This window comes from Lagenorhynchus albirostris, chromosome 1 (assembly GCF_949774975.1).
Source record: "Lagenorhynchus albirostris chromosome 1, mLagAlb1.1, whole genome shotgun sequence".
Lineage (NCBI taxonomy): Eukaryota > Metazoa > Chordata > Mammalia > Artiodactyla > Delphinidae > Lagenorhynchus > Lagenorhynchus albirostris.
The window spans coordinates 141727261-141739595 of record NC_083095.1 but is presented as its reverse complement, the minus strand read 5'-3'; the positions used below and the strand labels follow the sequence as shown (position 1 = coordinate 141739595).

Sequence of the window (12335 nt, the reverse complement as noted above, 5' to 3'; positions counted from 1 at the left end):
ATTAAATTATACCTGGGATTTGCTTCAAAATCTTGGTGGGAGTTGGGTTATGGATGAGAAATAGCTGAAACAAGATTGGCTATATTGATAACTGTTAAAGCTGGATGATGGGTCCATTGGGCCCATTATACTCTTTACCTTGTCATATGTTTGAAACTTTGCATAATATAATGTTTAAAAAATTAGTTAGAATGACTGTAATATTACTCCTGTATTTCACAAGCACTACAAATTAGCATAATTAATTTTAGCATGTATTTTATCTGGGCATTTATTGAATTCCTCCATTTAACTGGGAGGAGAGCTGAATTGAAGAAAGGCTGGGATATGAGTGAAGTCCTGGGCTGGGCTGGGCATGTTGCAATCAAGGCAGCTACTTTAAGGCAGATGACAGAAGAAGTGGAGTTAGGAGGCAGCCCTTGGGGCCATGCCCTGGTTGAAGTAAAGTTTCAAGCACTTGATTTTCTCTACTTACTTTATGCTAGCCTGTAGTGCTCATATTATCTGTGTTGAGTGAAAAGAATTACAGAAAATGTTGTTTAATGTGGTACTAATGTAACGAGGATTTTCTCTTGCATTATCCAGCGGGGCCCAAGGCTGAATGGGAAAGAGTCTGAAGTTGGGGCTGGAAGGTGGGCAGGTGGGTGGTGTGGCTTAGCCCTACCAGTTTTAGAACTGAAATCACCCAGGAACCTCAAGGCCCATCTAGAACAAGAGAAGCAGCTTATTATATTTCAGGAATGGTTTACATTGCATTTTCCATACCTACCATGGGGTAAGAATGTGATCAGACTATGGGATTGGCAGGGGCCCAAAAGGGAACAGCCTCCATTGCTGAGACAGAAGTCTGGCATGCCAGCTGGGCAGGACTTGCGTATGGGGAGAAAGGCCAGAAGTTTAGAGGGCTTGGAATGGAGTGGGGAGCTGTTTGAAGGGTCAGAAGGTAGGCCAGGCTGGGAAGCTAGAGATGTGCATAGGCATGAAGAATGCTACTTTGCCCCCACTTGTAATGGCAAAGTAGCACTCCTTTGGGCAAATGCACACGTGGCCTATTCTGGGCTGTGCAAAGATGGATATCAGAGAGTAACCCCTCTCCTTTGCTAAGTATCAGTCAAGATACTGTTAAAGTGTTGGGTCCTGGATCTAAACTTAACATGCAGAAAACTAGAGAGGATCATGAAGATGTATGAAGAAGGCACAAGGTTGCTTATGAGTAAAAATTGTAGATGCTGAGGCTGTTCTTCCTTGCAAAGAAAGAACAAAGAAATGACCCAACAACTGTCTTAAGGAACATGAAAGATTAATAGTCTCCACCTTTAGGAAGGTCTAAACAGGGCTAAAAGTTGTACCATGTCTGGGTTCAATTAGAACTTGACTGAGAGGACAAACACTAAAACAAACTACTTGAGGAAGCTATGGAATAGGCACTCCTGGAGAATATAAAAAATCAGCCCCACACCACTATTCAATGTTGTTTCTACCACCAGCTGATGGAGGGTACTGGCCTCGCTCACTGAACCTCAAGTTAGATCCTGACTTGTGAATCAAGAATTATTGATGATCATTAACGACATGAAGCTGTTCTCATAGTTTACCCATGTAGGGACCTGAGTTTGACATTTCATTTTTCTTCTGTTTTTTACCTAAGGACCTCAGAACATTTTCAAACGATAGTGAGCTAAACTGCACAATATACCCTAAGAGGCAGATATGACTTCTCATGCTACAGCTGAGGATAGAAACAAAGCATTAAGTGATTTGTCCAGGTCACCTAGGGAGCTATGTCATGTCAATGGCAGGGTAGACAGGAATAACACGGTGCTTATTCCCAGTCCCAACACCTAACGCTCCCTTTTAGTAACACAATGAAACTGTTTTTACGGTGGACACACACCAAAGGCAATTGAACTAGAGGGTTAGAAGAATAGAGTAGCATAAAATTTTTAACTCATGGCCAATTTGGTCTTAATTTTCAGACAGGGTTTCTGAGATATGATCGGAGAAGGAGGTAATTATAGCAGAGATGGCTACATTCAGAGAGCAACACACGGAAAAACTGGCACAATCCTTCTTCTGCTAAGCCACGTGTTGCCCTGAAGCACATATAATAATCTTGATCATTAGAATGGTATTTACATGTCTAATTACGATTACGTACAAGAAATACAATTCTGTACACAGCTAATATTTTAACAACAGCCAGTTGCTTTGAAATGGCTTCACATGACTTCTGGTTATATCTAGAACAGGGTTTGGCAAATTACAGTTCAGCCTATGGGCTAAAGCTGGTCAGCCCTTGAGTTAAGAAGGGTAAGAATGGTTTTCACATTTTTAAAGGGGTGTAAGAGAAAAGAAAAAACAACGAAAAAGAAAAATATGTGACAAGAGATCCTATGAGGCCCACAAAGCTAGATTTACTACCTGGCTCTTTACCAAAAAGTTTGCTGAACCCTGATCTAGAAGAACAAGATCTTATTAAATTAAATTTAATTTCTTCCATATCAACTTACATTCAATTATTAGCCCTTGAAGAGGCAATCCTGAATGCAAATGGGTTAGCATCATTTTCCCCGGCTTCATTATAAATGAGTATATTTAAATTATGAACAATGTGGCTCTAAGTACAGCAGGACCCACTGCCTCAGGGTAAACAGGAACCAAAGCACATCAGAAACATGTAGAGAAAACAATCCTAATTTTGCATCGTTCCTTATATTTTGTGTGGTTTGGGATTAGGAAGATTCTTGTTTTAATGTCCCCTGCTCTGAAACATTCCTTCCTTAGAAAATAAATGTCATTTAAATAAACATCGGCTCTCATTCCTTAAAGCTGGAGGAGGGTCCATGCAGGGAGGTGCAAGCATTCAGTGCGTATTTAGCTTTGCTTAAGTGAATATACGGTGCCGACCAACTTTAAAAATCTACAATGTCATAGTCCAAGTTTTCCGTTTAAAAGCTTAGAGTTCATTCCTTCTTCAGATACCTCAGCTTACTTCCTAAGCTAATATCTGCATGCAACTTTCATAAGTGGAATCCCACAAATTAACCTCTCTCTCGAGTACCATGGAGAAAAAAGGTTAGAAACTAAAAACTGAAAGCTTTCCTTTCTTTGAGCTTGAAAGATCTGGGGACCTAGAGACATCTGCAGACTTTGGGTGTTTTCAGGACAGAGAGCTCTGCTAAATCACTCACAGGCAATTCTTCCTGTGAGGAGTCACATTAAACCCAGGACATGGTATTGTTATTAGTTTTTTAATGGCAAACGTTTACCTCCAGCCAAATGTCGGCCGCATCGTGTAAAATCATCACGAGGGTCCCACTGCGAATATAATTAGCACACCAAGAGAAGCTCATCAAACTAACAGCAGCCAGGTGGTGGATGACATGAGCTAGAAAATCCTATATAATGAGGGGAAATGGAAACCATTAAGCAAATGCAGTTATTTCTCAATCACTGGAAGAGATAATAATAATAATAATTTTAAAACTAACAACTGACATCTGCATATTTTGAACTTTGTAAAATGCTTTCACGTTTATTCTTAAGCACAATCCTTGTGAGGGAGATATAACAAGTGTTATCCTCATTGATTAAGTCATTTAACTTTGAGATAGCATTGAATAGTTGTCATCTAAGTCCTAATATCTGCTGTTCTTCCCACTGTTCTACACTGGATATATGTACACACACACACACACACACACACACACACAAAGACATACATACACACCCAAGCATATTCCTGTGTACATTTACATTTATTGTTAATTCCCTGCCTAATTCCAAGACAAATATAATAAAACTACACAACTATTAAAATAAGAGTTACTGCATATGAAATAAGGAACAAATGAAAGTGGAATAACTACAGTAGCAAAATACTTCACACCCACCAGGATAGCTAAAATAAAAAAGACAAACAATAACAAGAGTTGGCTAGGATGTGGAGAAGCTGGAACCCTTATACATTGCTGGTAGGAATGTAAAATGGCATGGCTGCTTTGTTAGAGTCTAACAATTCCCCCAAAGGTTATACATAGGACTACTATGTAGTCTAGCAATTCCACCCCTAGGTATATACATGAGAGAAATAAAAATATATGTTCGTGCAAAAATTTGCGCATCAGTGTTCATAGTAGCATTATTCATAATAGCCAAAAAGGTAGAAACAACTCAAATATCCATCGATTGATAAATGCATAAACAAAATGTAGTATATCCATACAATGGAATATTATTCATTAATAAAAAGGAATGAATCATTATGCTAAGTGAAAGGAGCCAGATACAAAAAAACATATATTGTATGAGTCCATTTATATGAAATATCCAAAAGAGGCAAACGCATAGAGGCAGAAAGTAGATAGTGGTTGCCTGGGGCTGTGGAGGTTAGAAGAAATGGGGAGTGACTGCTAAAGGGTACAGGATTTCTATTTGAGGTGATGGAAATAGAACTGACTGTGGTGATGACTGCAGAATTCTACAAATATACTCAAAACCATTGCATTATGCACTTTAAATAGATTAATTGTATGGTCTGTGAATATCCTGATTAAAATGTTTAAAAAAACTTAAAGACTTCAGTTTCCTTGTAGCCAAAGTAAAAGAATAAACATGATAATAATAACAGCCTAATTTATTGAGTACTTACTATACACCAGAAAGTGCTTTGTATGAATTAACTTGTTTAATCCTCACAACAACTGGAGGAGATAAGAACTATTTTTAGCTCTACTCTATATATGACGAGACAGATCTAGTTTAGCAAATGTAACCAACTAGCTCAAGATGTTAATGAGTGAAGTCAGGGATCCAAACTTTGGCAATTTGACTCCAGAGCCTGTGCTTTACCCGACTCCTAATAATTTTATGTCTCTGAAGATGTGTATTTACAAATATATGACATATATCTACATTTAATTTTTGAAAAGGTGTCCAATGACCTGTAAATAATAAAGAGAAAGCAACTACTGAAAAAAATAAAAGGATCAAAAGTGGGAAAAAGACAGGATCATTACAGGATCAACCTACCTGAGTATATCTACGAAGACCTTCTAAATAATGATTATTTTCAATTCTATCCCTTGAGAAGATGACCCAATCAATTAAATTTTGATATGTTCTTAGCCTAAATTAAGTTAATAACAGTTAAACTATAGCTATTATTAAGTTTTCTGAAAAAGGAAATCATTTCAATCAGATTTTTTCACAGTATGTTCCTTTGGTTTATTCTGTAAGTTTCTTTTCAGATCTCCAGTTGAGCAGCTGACTGGGCCCCTTAGTGATAGATTGTACACCAACGCTTACTCAAACATCATTTAGTCAAGCCAACTTGGTTTTATTTCCTTAATACTGAATTCAACTTAATTTTCAAATTTTGCTACAAACCAATCTTTTATATAGAGCATAGCGTATAAAGTACATGCCAAGAGTATTTGTCATTTGATCTGTACTGCTAACATATATGAGGAAATCCGTGACTGCATTGAGAGTATAATATAATTTTCTGTACCAGCAAATAGGAATCGGTAACAACCAAACAGTTCCTAAAATACCACACTTTGTGACCTCAGAGGATGCATTTAGCATGCCTGTGACTCGCTTTCCCTGCAAATAAAGCAAAGCTAATAGTACTTGAAGCAATGTTTTCTAACAAGGATCTTGGATGAATTAAGGAAAAAATGTTTTCAAAGTCACTGAATACATCAAAAGAATTATATAAAGTAGTCTGTAATCAACTAAAGGACGTGGCTGTAGAATTAAAACTACCAGCACTTTTCTTCTTTGCACTGAAGAATACTAAATTCCCAAACTAAAAGAAAGAAACAGACATCATAAAGGGGAGTTCTTTTCTTATTGAACAAGTGTAGAGCTTCAAAGTTAACGTTTCTATAATGTTTCACTACAAATACCTACCAAGGCACCAAAGTATGAGCATATTTGCACTATTCTTTGTGTTATAAAAGCAAAAAAGTTATGAACTGGAACTGAACATATATAAAAATATGATTTAAAGATTAGGATTTGGGGCAGGGGGATAAAAACTTTTGAAAAAAATGGATAAAGTAGTTTTGTAAATAAGACACTTACCTTCCTCTTGATATCAGAGCCAAGGCTAAATAAGAGAGACCAATAAAAACTCATCTCCAAAATGTAGTACCAGTACTGAGATGGCAGCAAGGGCTGAGAAAACAAGAGTATTCACTACTTTAATGTCACCATATAAACAACTCATTTTAAGGATTAAAACTATTGTTTATACCTATTTATATTCCACAGAATTCTCCCAAATAATAATGTTTTACATTTCAACTTCTGAGAAGAAATCAGAGACAACATTTTGAGGCATTTTGTTTCTAAAAAGGGAGACAAGAATTCCAAAGTCAAGTTAAATGTTTTGTTTAAAATTTAATAAAACTACAACAGGTGTAAAAGCATTCTTTTAGTTGAGTGAGAGTTAAATTAGAAAAATAATTTTAAAATCTTTACTTAAGAACAATGGAAAAGCTGTTCTGCTTGTCCCACAAAATACCTTGTTTTATATTTCTTGAATACTACTCAAATCTGATGTCCTAACCTCTTCTGTAGTGACAAGATGGTGATCCAAATTGGCCCATTCTCAAATGGGACAGTAATAAAATATACACAAATATTTAAGTACTCTAAAAATGTCTTCTGAAAAAAACAATGAAATTTCCATGGCTAGAATTTTCTTTAAAATAGGAGGGGCGGTATGCTTATTTTAGCTAAGCTGAGACATTATATTACTTGGTGTGATGGGTTGTAACATTAATGCCCTCAATGAATCTCACCTTCTCATATTCATGCCCTGGTACAGTCTCCTCTAACATCACCAGTAGGCCTTTGAATCTTGGCCTTTGGTCAAGGGGACATAGCAACTATGATGCAATCAGAGACCTCATAAGCACCATGTAAGAAACCTGAGCTATCCTGCTGGAGGTCACAAAGTAGAGCATCAAGGTGTCCACTGACAAAAATACAAATGAGGGCACCAGGGACATGTGATATGCCCTAGCCAGCCTGTCAACTAACTGAAAATGCATGAATGAACTCAGCTAACACCACATGGAGCAGAACTGCTTGGCTGAGCCTAGCCAAAATTGCTAATCCATATCATAAGCAAATAAATGGTTGTTGTTTTAAAGCACTAAGTTTTGGTGATGATTTATTATACACCAGCATATAACTGACACATCTGAGAAGTGAAGAGTAAAGCTAACACATTAAATGGAATAATTTTCTGGTCAACTCATCATCCTTGATAAGGCCAAGAAAGAATAAGAGTTTCTTCTTTCTTCTATGACAAACAAGCCTGTATGAGACTAACTCTCCTAGTGAGAACTACTTAAAAATATGGATAAAGTATGGATAAAGAAAAAAAAAATCTGTTTGAAGGCACTGGAGAACAACCAAGGCATCCAGAACCTGTGGAGCCAAGATTTCAAAGAGAAGAAAAATGCATTAAATGGAATCCTTTATTTCAAGTGCATCCTTAATTCAAGAAGTACTACAGACCCTAAGCAGGATAGTTTCAAAGAAAACCACACCTATGTATAGCATAAAGTCTGCATTTGCTAATTTATAAGCAGTATAGAGCCCAGAGACTAAGAAGCAGTAGTTAAGTAGGACTTTTGGCAATCTCATAGTGCTAGGAAGCAAACTGGTATTCAGGGCCAGCCAGGGAAAAGGAGTCCTGGTAAATACTATGATCTTTTATTTAAAACCACTGTAAGGGAATACCCTAGGAATATGGGTAAGTTGTAAATACATCTGCCCTCACAAAGACTGGAGTCTATATTAAACCAGTTCAATCATAGATAAAATTTAAGGTGATCTGTCTCTACTCTGCTTAACAGAAGTGAAAGTAAGTCCTCTCAGGAGGTAGATAATACCATTTCTAAGCATTATTTTTCATATGCAATGTCTATCATTCAATCAAATGTTATCAAGCATAAGGAGACAGGAATAAGAAAGAAAATAGACCCACAGGTGAGCAAGATATTGGATTTATCAGACTCTGACTTTAAAATAACTTTAAAAACTAACCAGGTATTTAAAGTTATTTTTAAAAATTAGTGGGAATTTTCAGTAGAGAACTGGAATCCATAAAAAAATAATTAAGTGAAAATTTGAGAAATGAAAAATACCATAACTAAAATTGAGAACTCAAAAGATGTGTTTAAGAGCAGATTAGACACTGCTGAAAAAAGCACTAGTGAACTGGAGGACATGAAAGCAGAAAATATCCAGAACTGTGAAGGGTCTGAGATTTTTACCCTACTTGCAAGTTAGCTTGCCATAGTTTCATGAATGCTGATAGAAGATATGAGACTCCTGGGTCAGAGATAAAGGATAGCTTATTATTCACACTAATACAGTTGCCAGAATATCAGTATTTGGGCCAGTTCTCCCATCCCAATTCCCATAGCTAAACAAAGAGGGTCAGGTGACATCTGCACATGCAGTGGGTTTTGCTACCAGAGAGGAACACTGAGCTAGGGAACCTAAATCTTTATAATGGACAGTGACATGCATACCAATTGCTCCAGAGGAGACATTATCTCTATCTTCCAAGGTTGCTTGCCATACAAACATCCTTGAAAAGACAGTACAGAATAAAAGTCAGTCCATGTATCACTTCATATGACATGCAGAAATGCAAGAGATCTGTGGAGAACTGTGTCCCTATAGACTGAAGCAGTAAGGCAAGAGGATGGAAAATATTAGGGAAAGCATAAGAGAGCTTCGGGACCTAGCATAAAAGTCTAACGTATTAGCACACTTGTAATTGGAATTCCAGAAAGAGAGGAGAGAGAGAAAAGAACAGAAGCAATGGCTAAGAATTTTCCAAAATAGACTTAAGACATCAAGCCACAGATTAAAGAAGTACTATGGACAATAAGTAGGATAAATTCACAGAAGACCACATTAATACATATCATATTAAAATTGCTAAAAGACAAATACAAAATATTAAAATCAGAGAAAAAGGACACCATTTGAAGAAGCAAAAATAAAACGGACAACTGAATTCTTAAAGAAACTGAGGGGATCCAGAAGACAATGGAATGACTTCTTTAAAGTGCTTAAGGAAAATAACTACTAACCTAGAATTCTATGCCCAGCAAAAATATCCTTTAAAAAAATAGGGTAAAATGATAACATTTCCAGACAAGCAAACCAAAGGGGCTTCTATAGCCAGAAGGATAATAATCCCAGATGGAAGCATGGAAATGCAAGATGCCAAGGAACAGCAAGGAAAGGGCAATTTGACTGATTTACAAATCAATTATTGTAGTGACTTGTAGGGTTTTAAATATTTGAAGGAGGGGATAGAGTAGTTTTAAATATTTGAAGGAGGGGATAGGAGTAGTCTGATGATCTTTCAGTGACTGGAAAGAGGTAAGAGCACTTACATTAGACATTAGACATTAGACATTAGATTTACATTAGACTCTGATAATTGAAGGATGCATATGGTAATCTCTAGGATAATTACTAAAAGAATAAAAACATGCATAACTGAAAAGCTAATATAAGGGAAGAAACAGAGTAATAATTTTTTTTAAAACTTCACTGTTCCATAAAAAAGTAAGAAAAGAGTACAATAAATGAAATGTGTCAGGTGGTGCAAGTAGAAAATAAATACTAAGATGGTAAATTTAAACTCAAATACATAATTACATTAACCACGAACAAAGAAAAGGAATGAGACAAGTGAAGGGTAAATAAGGAACAAGGATAAGTTAGCTCCAGGACTTCACTGAAGTGGACGGAGAGCAGGAAGGGACTCAGACCTAAATCAGGGGACAAGCTGCTGAGGAGGGAAGGGACTACATCAGTGTGACTTACCTGTCTAGGATAGCCATTCCAAACCTCCCAAAGGTCATATACCCAAGGTTTCTGGAAAAACAAGGAACCAAGAGAAACTTTGTCAAAGGCTGATTTCAGCAGAGACATAAGCCCTTCCTTATGTCACTGATAGGGAGGAAACGTGCACAGTAAGATGCACTTTTATCACATTCCTGCTGCTCCAGCTGCACCTCTCTCCCTCCACAGGTGTTTCTACTTGTTCCTATACAACACCCCTGTGACATGCACGACTTCTAGTGAATCTGGAACCAATAATAGTCCTGTGTCACAAAGGAAATTACTTATTTCAAACAAGTGCCTCTTCTAATGAAATTATTTCTGAACCAATTAGATTACTGCTTCTGTAGCAATAAAAATATCTTGAAATATCCGTAGCAATAAAATATCTTAAGAGAAATCTTGAGAGAATCTTTAGAGACATCTCTAAAAGCTAGCTATATTTTTTTTCTGTTTAACAATTTACTATTAAGTTTATATATCACTTAATGAGGTGATTATTTAATAATTATTTAAACAGACAATGCAAAGAGAATATGGTAAGGAGAGATTTGATTTCTAATGGGCAAGAAATGAAAGTCTTCATAAACAAGTGGCCTTTGATATGGGACTAGATGGAATTTGATGGGTAGAGATAGAGGGGGAAGGGCAAGACATTTCTGGCAAAGGGGATAATATGTGCTAAGATCCTAAAGTGGGGATGTACCAGGTATATTCAGTGGATTGTCAGGGGTCCAGTTTAGTTGGTGTGTGGGTTACATGAGTGGAAATAGGGAGATATTAGGTTTAAAAACTAACATTACAAATGCAAAGCTTCACAAGCTTTGAAAGACAGACTAAGGAGTTGCTATTTCTCTAGGCATTAGAGTGAGTAGAGGTTTAAAACCTAGCTACCTTATTGAAAGTATTATATCCCAAGGAATTCACAGGCAGGAATTTTAAAAATTAAAGACAAATTCCAATCAAAGATATCAGAAAGACAACTTACATCATAAAGAAATGCAATTCCAGCAATGGTAATCATTAAGTAAAATGTAAATCGCCAGCTGCCAAAAGAAAGAAAAGTCTTGTTAAGGTGACTGACAACTGAGGAGAAAAACACTTGCTATAACAGTTTGGAAAGAATGCACATCTGGAGTCAGAAAAATCTAAGTTGATATCCTGATTCTGCCACTTGTTGGATGGCTATAAGTTCAGATAAGTAACTTAACTCATGGAGCCTTAATTTCTTCGTCAATAAAATGGGAATAACAAGACTTACCTCAAAATGTAAAAAGAATCGAAGATAACTTATGAAAAATATTGATCATAGTGGCTGGTATAAAGTAAGCAACAATAAGTCATAGCTATTGTTATTATTAATATGCCTAGCCTAGTTCCTGACACATGATAAACGATGGTTTGACTTCGTATTATCTAGGTACTCATTTCATCCCAATTTAATTCCCAGTGAAAAGGTTTCTATGTCGCTAGACTTTAGTCATGTCTCTGAAAAGCAGATTATGAAAGAATATTTTTTTCTCATGTATGGAGAAAGACCTATACAGTAGATTAAGGGACTTAAAAGACCAGTTGTAATGCACAGGTCTTATTTAGATCCTGATTCAAATAAACTGCAAAGAAAATTAAGACAATCAAGGAAATCTGAACACTGATTGAATATTTGTTGTTATTAAATAAATTTTTAAGGTATGATAATATCTAAAATAGTTCTTATCGTTTAGAGATACATACTAAAATACTTACAAATGAAATCATTCGATATCTGGTATTTGCTTCAAAAGTGATCTTCAATAATAATTGGATGAAAGTGATCAAAAGTTACAAACTTCTTGTTATAAATTAGTACTGGAAATGTAATGTATAACATGATGACTATTAACACTACTGTATGGTATATTTGAGATTGCTAAGAAAGTAGCTCCTAAAAGTTCTCATCACAAGGAAAATTTTTTTTCTTTTTCCTTTGTGTATCTATATGAGATGATGGATGTTAACTAAACTTACTGTGGTAATCATTTCACAACATTCATAAGTTAATACATTGTACATCTTAAATTTATACAGTGCTGTATGTCAAATATATCACAATAAAACTGAAAGAAAATTATTATCCACATACAAAAAAAACAATCTGTGGTAGGGGAGAGAAGTAGACGAGGGCAGAAATGACACAGGATGGCCCTGATAATTATTAAAGTTGGTGATGAAGTCATAGCATACACAGCTCATTTAACTAGTCTTTCTACTTTTGTATATGTTTACTACTTGGCAAAATGAAAAGGTTTTAAAAAATTAGTGCTGTTTTATCTAATGATTGCTGAAGCAACAATATTAAAAATAACATTTGTTCCTTACATTTGTGTAATGCCTATAGTGCTCTCCTCAACACACCTGTGAGATAAAAAAGAAAGAGGAATATCGGCCTATCCCCACTTGGGAGA

General features: G+C 36.0%; 1 protein-coding gene across 4 annotated transcripts in view; it reads right to left on the bottom strand.

Annotated features, from left to right (window-relative positions):
- Window positions 1-12335, bottom strand: part of CERS3 (ceramide synthase 3) — a 122698-nt gene that overhangs the window by 59944 nt on the left and 50419 nt on the right. For 3 of the 4 annotated variants that reach the window (XM_060155535.1, XM_060155525.1, XM_060155544.1), the window contains 4 exons: window positions 10880-10937; window positions 9874-9924; window positions 6091-6183; window positions 3270-3398 (listed from right to left, as the gene is read on the bottom strand). In XM_060155535.1, coding sequence (XP_060011518.1) covers window positions 3270-3398; window positions 6091-6183; window positions 9874-9924; window positions 10880-10937 — 331 coding nt within the window. The remainder of the gene's footprint in view (window positions 1-3269; window positions 3399-6090; window positions 6184-9873; window positions 9925-10879; window positions 10938-12335) is intronic. The other variant, XM_060155552.1, reaches the window with a different exon arrangement.